Source organism: Gopherus evgoodei, chromosome 17, assembly GCF_007399415.2.
Source record: "Gopherus evgoodei ecotype Sinaloan lineage chromosome 17, rGopEvg1_v1.p, whole genome shotgun sequence".
NCBI lineage: Eukaryota > Metazoa > Chordata > Testudines > Testudinidae > Gopherus > Gopherus evgoodei.
In genome coordinates this window covers 82,196-97,913 of record NC_044338.1, presented here as the reverse complement: position 1 = coordinate 97,913, position 15,718 = coordinate 82,196, and the positions used below count along the sequence as shown (strand labels likewise).

Here is a 15,718-nt window from a genome sequence, read left to right as displayed (position 1 = left end):
TCTAGAAACCCATTCTGGGGTAAAGTACTTACCATTCTACATCATTTTCAGAGCGTAGTCAGAAGGCATAACCACCCTTAAAGCAGCCCATTCTCAGTCTCTTTAGATTTCATGTCATTCTCTTATTACAGAAGGGCCAACTCTGCTATAGATAAGATTAACAATATATTTTTGTTTAAAGAATGACAGGTTTTGATTGCTTGGACTGCCTTGAAATTTGGTGTGCCTCATGGGAGCATGGGATAGGGTTACTGATTCAAACTCAAGGTCATATGAGCAAGAGGTCCTGCGTACCCAAGGGAGCGAGGCAGGAAAGGAGGGCCAAAAAAAAAAAAAAAAACCAAATAAAAACCCAAACCAGCTTTTCCTCAAGGTTGACAGATTCTACCACTTTTTTTTTTCCCCAGAGTTGAGGATCAAGCCAGGGCTCTGCTCCTGGCACAATGGTCTCAATCACTCCACCCTTACTCCAGCTAGAGCATGGCACTCACTACCCCTCTGTGAGAACAAAATTTAAAATATTCAAGAAAAGAGTTCATCTCTCTAAATAGGTACAATCCTAATTTTCCTATAGCCTCATGCATCCAATGGACTATATTGTACATATACAGACAGAGTAATCAAGAGGCTTTCTAGTCTGCCAATTTTATCTGCAGCTCAATGGCTCAAAGGAACAAACAGCAGCCAGTGAACCTGCCCCACACCCGATTAGTCTCAGTTCAAATCTGACCTAGAGCAGAAATCTCAAAAAGGTCTGTAGGTATGTTGTTAATATCTGCCGGCCAGGGGGTTATTTTAAGGAAATGTAGTTTGAATACAGCAGATAATTCAGAAGATGCTAAAACTATTAAATAACCAAAAAAAAACAACCACCCACCAACCTAACAGCTTTGCCAATGCAGAGTTAAGTCTGTCAAGCAATAGCTCATGCCCTCCAGAATGTAGAATTCAGCAAAACCCAAACTAGTGAAAACTAAGAAATACAGTTAAGAGTTAATGTACACCCCATACAACCATAACTCTGTCGACCTGGAAAGAACCAATGGGAATTTTCTGCACAAACTCCAGCTGCATTCACTGTGTTAGATATAGCAGTATTGAATGGTGGAAGAATTAGCTGGAGTGGCTTGGAAGAGCTGGTGACCCTCTGAGGCCTTGGCTACACTAGCACTTTACAGCGCTGCAACTTTCTCGCTCAGGGGTGTGAAAAAACACACCCCTGAGCGCAGCAAGTTACAGCGCTGCAAAGCGCGCTCCCAGTGCTGCATGCTAAACCCCACGGGGAGGTGGAGTACCTGCAGTGTTGGGAGAGCTCTCTCCCAGCGCTAGCGCTGTGACCACACTCGCACTTCAAAGCGCTGCCACAGGAGTGCTCCCGCAGCAGCGCTGTATGACTGCAAGTGTAGCCATACCCTAAATGTGCGAGAGAAAGCTTCTCTCCCTGACCCCAGTGTGTGTGATCGAAGGAAAGAGGTGCATGTGTACATTGAGAGATCCAGTATCCTTCATTTCAACACTGTATTCTGTAGGTTGTGTCAGCAGTGGGGCACAGAAATCTTCTTGCTTTGCCATGGGGATTTGTCAGCAGTTCAGTGGGAGATGAGTATGGTGTGTGGGTTTAATGAAAGGTTAGTGTGTGTATAAGGATGAAGGGGTTGAAAGAACTGTAAGATTTAGTAGACATAGTGTTCTTTCTGTATATGAGTATGGGGAGCGCCTGTTCAGCACAGGACAAAGGTGTATGGGCATGTACTTTAACTCTTTATTTGTTTTCACAAGTTTGAGTTTTGCTGAACATGATGTTCTGAAAGGGCACACGGTACTGCCAAACAACCATAAATCTGTGTTAATGAAGTTTGCCATTTAAATATCCTTAATGGGGGGAGGGGAGGAGAATGACAGCGATCATTTAGACACTTTTAGTTTTCATGTAGGTGTGCAGTTCTCTGATATATTCCTGTGGACAAGTAATGAGAGCACTGAGCTCTTATAAACCATTTTTTATCAATAAATCTCAAAGAGATTGCAGAGATGGGGAAACAAACACCAAGCCGGATGAAGTGACTTGGCCAAAATCACCCAACAAGCCAGTGGCAGAACTAGGAATACAGCTCAGGTTTCTGAGTCCCAGACCACTATTCTTTTCACTAGATTACACAAATGCCATGTGATTAATAAGAGCCCCCCTACACCTCTGCAATTTTTCTGTAGTAGAATGAGGATAACAGTCATGCTTTCAAATGTCTGTAGTGAGTAGTTGCTAATGAAACCAGTAAGCAAAAACTCAAACATCTGTGAGGAAGTGGGATTGTTCTTTTCTCTGAATACTGTGTGGGGGCCTCAGTCCCTGGCTGAACCTCTGTTGCCTGTCAGCTGATGGCCAGTCCTCCCCCCCCCCCCCGCAAGAGGATGCGAAAGGTGTGGGAGAACAAAGAGGTCAGGTGACCTCCTGGCCCAGGAAAGGAACTCAGTAGAGGAGGAGGGGCTGGAGGGGCTTTCAGTCTGGAGCTGGCTGGGGACGAGGAGTGAAGTGTAGACGTGGGAGTCTGGCTCACTGCCCCCCTAGAGTGGACCCGGCCGAGGGGTCCAGTTCGCGGTACCTACAAGCTCTGTTTTAGATCGTTCCTGTCATCTAATAAACCTCGGTTTTACTGGCTGGCTGAGAGTCACGTCTGACTGCAAAGTGGGGGTGCAGGACCCTGTGGCTTCCCCAGAACCCCACTGGGGCAGGCTTGCTGTGGGAAGCGCATGGAGGGGCAGAGGATGCTGAATGCTCCAAGAAGAGACCTAGGAGGTGAAGACGTGTGAGCTTCTTGCCCTGAAAAAGTCTGCTCCAAAGAAGAGGCGGCTCCCCAAAGTCCTGACTGGACTTGTGGGGAGCAGTTCCAGAGCATCGCCCAGGGACTCCGTCACATTATCCATGTCCCAAGAACTTGACATTTTTATTATGCGGTGGTTATAGTAACTTTAAGCATAGGAGAAAAAAAAATGGTGTGTCTCTGTCCCCCACCTACTACTCCCCCACAACATATAGCCCCCCGCCACTGTTTCCAGTTCACCCTTCCCTTTCCATCCCATTAACCTATCAGTGTTTTAGAAGCTTGGTGTACACAAAAAAAGTTGTGGGGGAAGGCCTTTGTTTAAGGAACATTGCACAAATGACCCCAAATTTGGATCACTAAGTCTACCCTACATCCCAAAAAGCACAGCAGATGTCAAGAGCGATCAGCTCACATGCACATTTTGGAACATTTAGAAATGCTGTTCTTTAATTTCATAAATATTATAACAGAGTGGTAAGAGTGAGTTTTTTAGTAATCAGTGACTGCTTTTCTATCTGCATATCTCCACCACAGGATAATCCTAAAGGCATTGGAGGCTCAGAGACATCTGACATAGCCAATTCATCTTAATGTGATAGTCTCAGTTGAATGAGACCTGGTCTGCATCAAAAACTTAAGTCAACCTACTATGTTGCTCAGGGGTATGAAAAATCCACAACCCTGAGCAACGTAGTTAAGTGGCTCTAACCCCCAGTGTAGATATCCCTGGGTCAGTGGAAGATTTCGTCCATCCACCTAGCTACTGCCTCTTGGAGAGGCGGATTACATATACTAGCAGGAAAATCCCTTGCACTGGTGTAGGTAGCATCTACACTGAAGTGCAGCTGTGTCACTGTAGTGTTTCAAATGTAGACAAGACTTGAGAAAACACCCCATGAGATATGTGAACTATTCCATTAATCTCAGTGGGTGTTCTCATTCCCAGATATGCATCAAGCGTGTTCATTCTTTCCTCAGTGCCAGCAGTCTGTTTTTGGCCCATGCACCTAGTATTCCAGTTCTTAGCTCCGCACCCAGAAGGAGAGGGCTTCCCCAGATCCTGGATCACTTGGGGAGCAGGGAGAAGGGCTCAGACACCCCCAGAAGGGCAGGGAAGGGGCAGATAGAGGATCAGCCCCCCCCCCCCCCCCGAGGGGCAGCAGGTCCCCATATCCTGGTGCGCACGCACACACACACACACGTGTAGGGTGAAGAGCTCAACCTCCCTCTCTTCCCCCTCCACGCCCCCCAAGTCCTGGCACACACACAGAAAGTGAGAAGGTGGGGCTGACAGGAGTTCCTGACTCTGTTCGCCCTGCAATCTCCCTGGTGCTCATCCCCATATGCTCCCTTCTCTCTGTGTGTGTCTCTCTCTCCCTCCCTATCACCTGAGCCCCTGAACTCTACTCATCTCCCCTACACTCATCCCCAAAATCCCTGTCCCCTTTATGTAGTGCTAAACCCCTTTCACCTCTATTCCGCCCAGTTCTCCACTCTTTAAAATGTCACTCCCCTGCCAGTAACTATTTGCATATATAATTTAAAAATATATACATACTTTGATTACTGCCACCAAAAATACCCCACCCCCTCCAACCAAGAGACAGATTCAAGCAATATGCCCTCTGAGCGTTTCCAGACTTTTGCCTGCAGTGAGACTCCAACAGACAGTGGCTGGCTGGGTCTGGGTCAAAGGACTACTGCTTATTCTCAAGCCATCCAGCTGGTGTGAAACTTTCAAGGCTAAAAACCTTGTCTGCCCACACATGCTCAGTGGAATCTGTTTGATGCAATGCCACACACTTCAAATGCTGATGTGCCTCACTGAAGAACTACTCTTTGGCTAATAACATAATTTGATTTCCCCCAGAAGGCTAGTGGGTGGCATGTATTCTGTTGGGGTAACCTCCAAGCATTTGAGACCCTGGTATAATAGTCTCAGCCCTGGTTTAAGCTCTAGCTATGCACAAAACTCACTGCCAAACATGTCAGCTTTAAGAGCAGCTGTTTTTTCCCCCGGGGGCTGAATCTCAGGAACCACTTGTTCAAATGGCCCCAAATTTGGTTCACCGACCAAGCTCCATGCCCCCATGAGGCAGACAAAATTTCAAAGCAATCTGAGAAAGTGTGTGGATTTTAGAGCATTTAGAAGGGTCTAGTCTTAAACAGACTGCTTGGTCTTCATCTTAACTATAGTGGAGTTGGTGCTCTACTATAATTTTTTAAAAGAAAATAAATACACGTGCAAATGTGTGCTGCAAGGGGGATTAGGGGGCTGCAGAGTGTTGAGAATAAGGAGCAGGGATTTGAGGTTGCAGTGAGGAGAGGGAGATAAACAGTATGGGTAGTAGGCCTGGGAAAGGGGTTGAGGGCTCAAATCAGGGGAGTGAAAAAGGTGACATGGAGATGGGTGGCAGTGTGAATAGGAAGAATTAGGGTACAGGGCATGTGGCAGCCCCACATTCTCCCCCTTCATGTACGGTCTGCAGGGTCCTTGCCCTTCGGGGAGGCAGAGGGGTGAGCCCCTCTCCTTGCCTCTTGTGCTAGGTTTGGTCATTTTACAGGTCCAAAAGTAATTGGTCAATTGACTGGTCAAACACAGGTCAATATTTAAAGCACTAATTTATTAGGACAGTTAAAAAAAAGTGTGTAAGACTTCATGGTCTCCATGATATTTATTCCTAATTACAACCAAAAAGTTACTTAAGTGAGTTATTTTAACTCCCCCCCCCAAAAAAAAAACACCACAGAATAAAATTAAGTTCTAAATAATGAAAGAATGCACCATGATGCAATCAAAACAGTCGGCCTCCACTTACATTAGGGCATTCTTGCTGGACCACTTGATGGTGTTCAAATAGCTGGTCAACAGATATTAATTGATCAGCTTGCCAAGTTAGTTTTGTCCTTGTGTCAGGAACTGAAGACTGTCCCTCTATGGGCTCTGAGCAACTCTCCCAGCCCCACGTGGGGAAGCCAGGATCCGGGGGGACCACAATGCCATCTAATGCTATACTTCCACGTATCCTTCTTGAAATCCACGGGCTACACATTTCCCACTTAATTGCTGACCACCACCGTGACAGGACTAGCCCTGTGCCTCACTGCTGACACAACTTACATAACGCAGCACTAAAATGAGGCCTACTGATTCTCTCTTCCACCTCTTTCTTTTGATCACACATACAGAGGTGGGGAGATGCCCCCCTCCAAGAGAAGTACATTTTCCCTCCATATTGCCTCATATCACAATCACAGCTCTGCCAAGCTGCTCCAACTAATCCTTCCACTACTCACTACAGCTATAACTATTACAGTAAATGCAGCAGGAGTGCATGCAGATGATTCCCAGTGGCTCTTGCCAGCTGCAAGGAAGGAGAGTTAAGGTTGTGCCGGCATATACTTTATCTCTCTATTTCCTGAAGTTCAGAATATTTCTTCTAGAATCTCTGTCCCATTGCTTCCATCCCTTCATCTACATTGATAAGCATTTTTTGAGCCGGAAAGGAAAGTCCTTTTGGGACCCCAATTTTTTAGTTTCACTTCCTGTCCCATTCCAAAAATGCCACCACATTCTAGTGAACTTGCCTCAGGCAAAGAAGGCTGTTTTCAGTTCCTTTCATGTTCCAACAGCCACCTTGCTATCATCCAAAAGGGATAATTGAGAGTGATGAAAGACACTTTCCTCCTGCAGGACTTGTAACCCTCGCCTGCCTAGAATCTGAGTGTTCCACAAGAATATGCATTGCAATCAAATCATATACAGTAGGCCCTTATATAACACAGTAGTTACATTCCTAGAAAACTGTGTGTTATATAAACTGAAAAATAAATGGGAAAAATAGGCTTATGTTCCCAGGCATGACAAAGCTGATTTTTTTTTTTTAATTTATTACCCTAAAACTATGAATTGGTGACTTACTGAAGACAATGATTAGGCGATGGCTGGGGAATGTTGTTACGGTGGTGAGGATGCTGCAGTAGTGGTATTTTCTGGTTCCTGCTCAGCTGATGATTGGGATGCTGAAGTTGATGTGTTTGTTGACTGGTGTGTAGAGGGCACGATATAGTCAGTGATGAGACTCCGCTTTGCCTGACTCAACACTGACTTGGTACAGCTCATGACAGGGCCATTTGCATGTTAGGCTCTTGTTTGTATTTGGATCTTTATCAAATTACTTACAACTTTTCCTATGATTTGTAAATTTTACCTTAAATACCCTGCTGTGAGTTTTTGTTCCTTTTGCTCGTCTTCACTTTCATTGTCCGTGGCCTCATGCATCTCCACTAACTCCTCCTCAGTTAGCTCCTCCTGGTGTTAGTTTAACAATTCTTCCACTTTACTTTCCTCCAGAACTGAGAATCCCTCACCCCCAACATTCCTGCCATCTGCATTATCTCCCTTACCTCCTTTTGTACTGTAGGGAAGCCAGTGAAATTATTCACCACTGATGGCCACAACTTGTTCAAACAGGCATTGATGGTAGGAACAGTGACCTCATCCTAGGACTCCTAGATCCCTTCAATTGTGTGTGTGATGTTATATGAACGCCAGAAGTCTGGTATGCCCATTTCTGAGTTTTCCTCCAATGCCTCTAGCATCTTCTTGACAGTCCACCTTGCATAACATTTAAATGTCTTGATTACGCCTTGATCTAAGGGCTGCAACAATGAGGTGGTGTTTGGTGGAAGGAAAACAACCCTGACATTTTCATTTGCACCCTGTAGAGCTTCAGCAGAGTGACATGGGGCACTGTCCAACAACAACAAAAATCTCAAAAGCTGGTTTTGTGACTTTAAATAAAGTTCTACCATAGGCATAAAGTAAACCATTCTGTAAACAGTTTAGATCTTGCCCAGGCTTTTTTGTTAAAACACCAAACCAACAAGAGAGACTTCCGCCTGCCTTTCAAGGCACAGGGTTCTCAGCACAGTAAACAAGCATTGGTTTCACGGTAGATAAAAATCAATTATTTTTTAATTTAAATCAGATTTTTTGATAAAATGCTTTTTGAGGAAAAAACCTATCTAAAGATAGTTTTATTAAGACACATTATAGCTCAAAGATCTCTCATCATGGAATAGGGATTATAAATTCTAATTCTATAGTATGAGACAATATATTCATGTAATGTTTAAGAAAAGTTTTGTAAAGGAGGTCCAATAGTTCATGGATTAGGGAACCCAGTTAGTTTTGCAGTTCTCAAACTGTGAGTTTGCATCTCCAGAGATAACATGCTTGTTAACAGCAAAAATATTTTTAAATAAATAATAGAGGTGAGAAATAACAAACCTCAACCCTATCGTCCCTCTGCAAATTTATGTACACAGAATCAAACCCTTACCTCTCTCTAAAAGTGCAAAGTTTCAAAAAGTTCAATGAACAGAAGATTGTTGAGGGTGGAACAGATCTGGACCAGGAGAAGTAGTCTGGAGATAAATGTGAGAAGGGAGGGACAGGCAGTAGAAACAAAAGTGAAAGTGTTTGAGCAGCATATTTCAGAAGTCTTGAGATCTTTCTGAGTGTAGCTTTCATTGATTTGAGAACAACCATACCATCCTCTCACTAGAAGGGAAAACCTATAATGGCAGCAGGCCTAAGAAGGACTCAGTTTGGGGATAAGTACCATTCAAGAAATATGTTTGCTGATGATGTTTTTAAGAAAGTCAAACCAGCGAACTGGCGGAAGTCACTTCAGCATGTGGAGTCAGACTGCGGAAGTGATCATCTCACTTTTAACAGAAGTAGCTTCTTCTGCTGGTGTAGAAATAATATTTTCTTCCTTTGGACTAATTCATTCCAAATTGAGAAATCGTTTGGGACCTGAAAAAGCAGGAAAGCTTGTTTTTCTTTGCCAGATTATGAACAGGAAAACGAATCACAGAATCATAGACTTTAAGATCAGAAGTGACCATTATGATCATCTAGTCTGACCTTCTGCACAATGCAGGCCACAGAATCTCACCCACCCACTCCTGTATCAAACCTGTGTCTGAGCCACTGAAGTCCTCAAATCATAGTTTAAAGACTTTAAGGTGCACAGAATCTTCAAGCAAGTGACCCGTGCCCCATCCTGCAGAGGAAGGCGAAAGCCCCCCAGGGCTTCTGCCAATCTGCCCTAGAGGAAAATTCCTTCCTGACCACAAATATGGCAATCAGTTAAACCCTGAGCATATGGGCAAGACTCACCAGCCAGACACGCAGAAAAGAATTCTAGTAACTCAGATCCCATCCCATCTAACATCCCCTCACAAGCCATTGTGCATATTTACTGCTAGTCAAAAACGAATTAATTGCCAAAATTAGGCTATTCCATCATACCATCCCCTCCATAAACTTATCAAGCTTAGTCTTGAAGCCAGATATGTATTTTGCCCCAACTACTCCACTTGGAAGGCTGTTCCAGAACTTCATTCCTCTGATAGTTAGAAACCTTCATCCAATTTCAAGTCTAAACTTCCTGATGGCCAGTTTATATCCATTTGTTTTTGTGTCCACACTGGTACAGAGCTTAAATAATTCCTCTCCATCCCTGATATTTAGCCCTCTACTATATTTATAAAGAGCAATCATATCTCCTCTCAGCTTTCTTTTGGTTAGGCTAAACAAGCCAAGCTCTTTGAGTCTCCTTTCATATGACAGGTTTTCCATTTGTCGGATCATCCTAGTAGTCCTTCTCTGAACCTGTTCCAGTTTGAATTCATTCTCCTTAAACATGGGAGACCAGAACTGCACACAGTATTCCAGCTGAGGTCTCACCAGTGCCTTGTACAACAGACTAACACCTCCTTCTCTCTAATGGGAACACCTCCCCTGATGCATCTCAAGACTGTTTTTTCACAGACATACCACACTGGTGGCTCAGTCATCCTGTGATCAACCAATAGTCCGAGGTCCTTCTCCTCCTCTGTTACAGTCAACTGATGCCTCCCCAGCTTAGAACAATAGTTCTTGTTATTAATCCCTAAATGCATGACCTTGCACTTCTCACTATTAAATTTCATCCTATTACTATTACTCCAGTTTACAAGGTCATCCAGATCTTCCTGTATGATATGAAGGTAAAGACAACTGAGTTAGTTGCAGAAGCCAGTATTTTAAGTTTCTCATGTTGACTTGGCTGACAGGCAATTTAACTTTTGGTGTTTTTGGTGTTCTTTAATATTTCATTTAACTATTTTAGTTAAAAACAATTTTAACAAAAACAAACCTGATTTTAAAAAAACTTGAATGTTTAACTACATTCAAAAATTCATATGCTTGTTTTGTTAAAATATTATATGTTTGCTGTTGAAGAAAAAAATCTAGAATACGTAACATTGTTTTAGTTAAATAAAACAATTAAAATGTCTGTCTGGTGATATTCTCCTCCTAATACAGCATGGCAAGAAAATCTTCCAAATATTAATGATTAACCTGTTGAATTGGAGATATTTATGAAGTCAGTGGGAGGTGAACTATCTGCTTCAATTACCTTTGGTAAATGAAAGAACCAAACAATCACTCATTTTCTGATATAGCTGTAAAACTAATCTGAAAAGTTTTCAAAATAAATCACTTAAAAAATGTATAGTGTGTACCTTCTAAAAATGAAACCTATATCTATCTCTGAGTTGTGAAGAATATGTACTAAGGTTATAACAACCAACAAGAATGCACTTTTATGTAGAAATCCATGATTAAATTGAGTCTTCCTGACTTGTGATTTAGCTCAAATCCACCCTGATTGCTTTACACTTACAATCCCCTGATGCACTGGCACTGATCAGCTTTAAATCCTGGTGCTGAATCCTCCTTCTGGGTGATGTAGGATGGCATTTGTTTCCAGAACAACCTTGTTTCATCAGCATTTAAAAACCTGCTGGGGCTTATAGTAATGGTCTTCAATAATTTTTGCTAACTCAGCAGGGAAGAGTTCCGCTGCTTGGTGGTCAGCAGATGCAGATTCCCCCGTAAACATCACATTATGGATGTTAAAGCACTTCCTAAAAATTATCAAGCCAGCCACTACTAAATGACATTCCTTTGAATGGTTCACCTTCCTTATCACACATGGCTGCACACAATTTCCATGCCTTCTCATGAATGACTGTCCCACAGAGTGGTGCTCGTTTCTGAGTCAGATCTTCAATCCATGTGTTCAACAAAGTCTGTTTTATTTAGCTGAACATCTGCCCTCGTCATCCTCTTGATAAGAATAGCATTACCTAAAGCCATAACATGTGTTCTAATGCCACCTTCGCCTTTCCTAATGGTGCGAATAGTAGATTAATTCACACCATACTCGTGACCAACCGCATTAACTCAGGCACCAGCACAGAGCTTGTCCAGTATCTCTATTTTCTTAGCTAAACTCATTGTTTCCTGTTTCTTCTTGTTCTCTTCTCCTCACTTTCTTTAGGACTGCTACTCCTCTTAGGTGGCATGATGAATGCAAATGATAAAGGTGGTCGTGATATAATATCCAAAAATTTGGTAAAACGCAGCATATACAACACAAAGGCCGTGGGTATAGCTGGACCGAGGAGGGAGTGGAGTTGATGGTTTTCTCACCTGACCTGAGTGGACAGGTACATGGGAGCATCGCTATATAAAAATAGGGCGCACAACATAAAAATGGGTCACTACATGAAAAACGTGTTATATCAAAAACACGCTGAATAAACGCGCGTCATATAAGGGTTTACTGTAGGTATATTTTGCTTCCTTCTACTCTTCCACGTGCTTCTTCTCTATTTCCTTCTACAACACTTCCCTATGGGTGCCAGGAGCTCGAACAAAGCAAACTCATGCAATCTTACATACAAAAGAAGGATACATTCAATTAAACTAAGGGACAGTAAGTTTACAACAAATTAAAAGAAACAGGAATGCTTCAAATGGGCATACAGATAATCACTGGATAATTATATGACCACTAGTAAATACTTATAGCTTTGCAAGCTAGAACTGTAAGGGTATATCAAATCTTTAGGGCACAGAATCTCTTCTTCCCTATTAACAGAACTGCACAAATGAACAGGCCTGGTATAGAGCTTATTCAATTGTCTTTGAAATGTGACACTGCAACTTAGGAACACAGGAAAAATATTTCCTAGGGACCCTTTTCAATTTCATAGAACATGTCCCTTGTTCTCATATTATAGGCCGGAACAAGTAATGAGTTCTTTACTAGTTTTTGCAATACCATTTGCTCTATCTCAACACATGACCCTTCTGATCCCAGTGACTCCAACAAATCAGGTTTTTGTTCTCCAGGCCTGTTTTAGATAGGTCTTAAGTCAAGGCAAACAAAATAATGTGCTTTAAGACATTTGGATCTATTGATATAAAAATATTCTCTCCACTTTTCAAAGACATCCAAGCATGTAATGTTTGCTAAAAAAGATCTCTACTATTCTGTTAGAAGTACAGCTATTGCAACATCAGAACCATTACAGCTAAAAAGAAAAGGATCAGAAATATTGGTAGCATAAACCTATTTTCTTACTCAGAAGAGATTAATACTCCTGAACAGTGTTCTAATTACACAAGAATTTGCAGGAGAGAGGAAAGACTTAGAATATGTCTACACAACAGTCAGAGGTGTGACTGCAGTACATGTAGACACAGATCAGAGCTAGATCATTTATGACTAAATGTACTGCGATCATACCTCTGACTATGATGTAGACATAAGTCTCTGACCTCCAAGACTCCAATCTTGCAAATTCCTACAAATGTACGTAGTGTCATCGAGTCAAAAGAAATTGCTCACATGTGTAATACGTCATAAGTTCCAGGCAGTGTTGTGCATGGATCCCTCTATGTAAAGGTTACTTGATTCCTGAAATTATGGTCTGGATTTTCAAAAACACCTAAGTGATTTGGGAGCACACATTGGCATCAATGTGCCTAAATCACTTGGACACACTGGAGAATCCCACCCTATATACTCTGTACCCTATCTTACTCTGCCTCTTTAGAGACAGAGAGAATCTTTGTGAAATGGGTACGTTTGCTTCCCACACTGATGAGTAACACCAGAACGGACCATTATGATAATCTATTCTGTCCTACATAACACCAACCATAACGTTTCACTCATTAATTCCTGAAACAAATCCAAAACTTGTATTCAAATTAGGGCACATCTTTTAGACTTGACATCTTCCAATCTTGACTGAACACTATCAAGTTACGGAGAATCCACCACATCCTTTGTTACATTGTTCCCAAAGTTAACTATCCGCGCATACAAAAAATTGCACATTATTTCCAGTTTAATTTGACTAACTTTCAGCCGCTAGCACTTGTTATGCCTTTGGATGTGTCTATATGGGGAAACATTCCGCTAGATCTAAGCCAGGGATAGACAAACTATGGCCCCACAGTACTCCTGGAAGCAGCCGGCACTACGTCCCTACAGGCCCGGGGGGCGGGGGTGAGGGGAGGACACATATAGACGACGGACAGAGGGCTCCGTGTGCTGCCCCCCCCGTAGCTCCCTTTGGCCAGGAATGGGGAACCACGTCCAATGGGAGCTTCGGGGGGGGGGGGGTACCCACAGGTGAGGGAAGCATGCAGAGCTCTTTGCCCCCCTACCCCTCAAGGGGCCACAGGGACATGGTGCCGGCAGCTTCTGACAGCGGAGCGGGGCCAAGGCAGGCAGGGAACCTGTCCTGGCCCTGGTGCACACCACTGCCACCCCAGAGCCACTCCAGGTAAGCAGTGCCGGGCCAGAGCCCACACCCCGAACCCCTCCTGAACCCCAACTCCCTGCCATGAGCACCATGCCACCCCCTCCTGCACCCCAACCCCTTGCCACGTCCCCTGCCACATCCCACACCCTTCCTGTACCCCAACCCCCTGCTCTGAGCCCCCTGCTGCACCTCACACACCTTCTGCACCCCAACCTCCTGCCCTGAGCCCCCTCCCGCACTCTCCCCTGCACCCCTGACCTGAGCCCCCTCTGGTACTCCACACCCCAACGCCCTTCCCTGAGCTCCCTTGTACACCCCACAGCCCTCCTCTGCCCCAAACCCTTGCACTGAGCCCCTTCTGGCACACTGCACCCCCTCCCACACCCCTGACCTACATTCATGGCCCTGCATGCAATTTCCCCACCCAGATGTGGTCCTTGGGCCAAAAAGTTTGCCCACCATGATCTATGCTAATGTAACTCCCCCACATGGACACACTGCTCTGGAAAAAATGAATGATTATCTTGCTTCCAAAGGTACTTAAATACCAGGTTCAATTCACCTTGTAACCTTCTCTTTCTTAAAATTAATTTAGAGACTTTTGAAGTCTCTTGCTGGATTTCATGTTTTCCAGACTTGAAAAGTTAGAAACAGTCAAAAAATTGGGATATTTTGAATATCCTTTTTGGAGTGTGGCCACCAGAACTAGATACATTCTATTAATGGTTTCAGTGATGCTCCATACAAAAGTAATATCGTATTGCTCAATATTTCCATTTATACATCCAAGGATCACATTATCCCTCTTAGCAACTGTGCTGCATTGGGAAGTCATGCTCATCATGACTCTTAAATTCAGAAGCACTGCTTTTGGATACAGTCCTCTATCCTGTAAGTATGACCAATGTCCTTTGATTCTAGATGTCTGACATTGTTTAACTGTATTAAAATACAGTTTGACATTTATATTTTCATATAGCAGATTTTAATCCATTCTAGAATTCATAACATTTACATATTCTCCAAGTATGAAAGGATAAAATAAGGGTATTTGCGCTTAGCATAGACTTTTAACATCTCACTTAAGAGAAATTACTCATTTATTTAAACAGTGGGAGCACTTAAGTTACTAAATTAACATATTTTGTTTTCAGACTCATCAGTCATTTGAGTTTTGAAATTAAATAATGGAAATCTTGGGTTTTCCCTCATTCAAGAGAGAATTTTAAAATGTCATTTTTCAAATCCTCCAAGTCTCTAATATGCCAATTGTCCTCAACTGTTTCGTGCAAATCCAAAGCGTAAAATAACAATCAATTTTTAACTTCCTCTGAATAGGTGGTGGCAGTTTACTCTTCCATACCTGGCTTATACATAATGATGGGAAATCTGAGCTGGAATGACTTCAGGATGGAAGTCGAGACGCTCCCCACCTTGGTCAGTGTCCATATATGCACTATTTTAATCCTCCAAATAACGTCCAACCCCATTTTAACGTAGGAATACTGCAGGTCATGTGTCAGGGGATGGGAGTCGTGGAGCCGAGCCCCAGTAACGAAGGACCCCAAAATTAGCGGTTCCTAGCGCGGAACCAAAAGACAAACACGAACGGCACAGCCGGGCCTCAGGGGACTGAAAACCAATGTGGAGTGGGCGGGGGTAGGGGCAATGTGGCTTTTTGGCTCGTGCCCGCGAGCTGCCCGCTGTTTCGGGAGAAACTGAGGCCGCGCTTTCCCCAGCGCAAAACAAAGTCGGATATAGGCCCAGGCAGCAGCAACAACCCCCGAGTCAGACAATCAAAGCAGCCCCTCTCCCTAGCCCGGCCCGGCCCGGCCCGGCTCCGCTCACTCACCTGGGGCCCCAGGGCCCTCGCCGCCAAGTCTTCGGCCTCCCGCCGGCCCCAGGCTGTTCACGATGTAGTGCGAGACCCGGGAGCTCTCGGACACCGACAGCACAAAGTCCCCGGGGATGGTGCCCGAGTCCCTCACTAGGAAGGTCCCGTGGCGCTGCCCCTGCAGTAGCGACACCGCCTCGGCCCTGCTCAGCCTCCCCCAGTACCAGCTCGCCCGGTCCTCGGAGTCGAACTGCCCGGCCATGGGGGCCGCTACCCCGTGGGCGGCACTAACTCCCCCTGCGGGCCACAACCACCCAACGCCCCCACTCCGATCCCAACCCCGCCACCCAAAATGGCGGCCTCTGTGCTGACCTCACCT

The 15,718-nt window shown here is 44.1% G+C and overlaps 1 protein-coding gene across 5 annotated transcripts in view; it reads right to left on the bottom strand.

The window, feature by feature from the left end:
• The window catches only part of CRK (CRK proto-oncogene, adaptor protein), a 58,668-nt gene that overhangs the window by 42,224 nt on the left and 726 nt on the right, over positions 1 to 15,718 (bottom strand). For 4 of the 5 annotated variants that reach the window (XR_003996894.1, XM_030536356.1, XM_030536359.1 and 1 more), the window contains exon 1: positions 15,358 to 15,714. The exons of the other annotated variant lie outside the window; for it this stretch is intronic. Coding sequence is in view for 3 of the 4 variants with exons in the window: in XM_030536356.1 (XP_030392216.1) it covers positions 15,358 to 15,601 (244 nt within the window). In the remaining variant the exon portion in view is untranslated. Of the gene's footprint in view, positions 1 to 15,357; positions 15,715 to 15,718 lie in introns of those variants that run through there. 5 annotated transcript variants of the gene reach the window in all.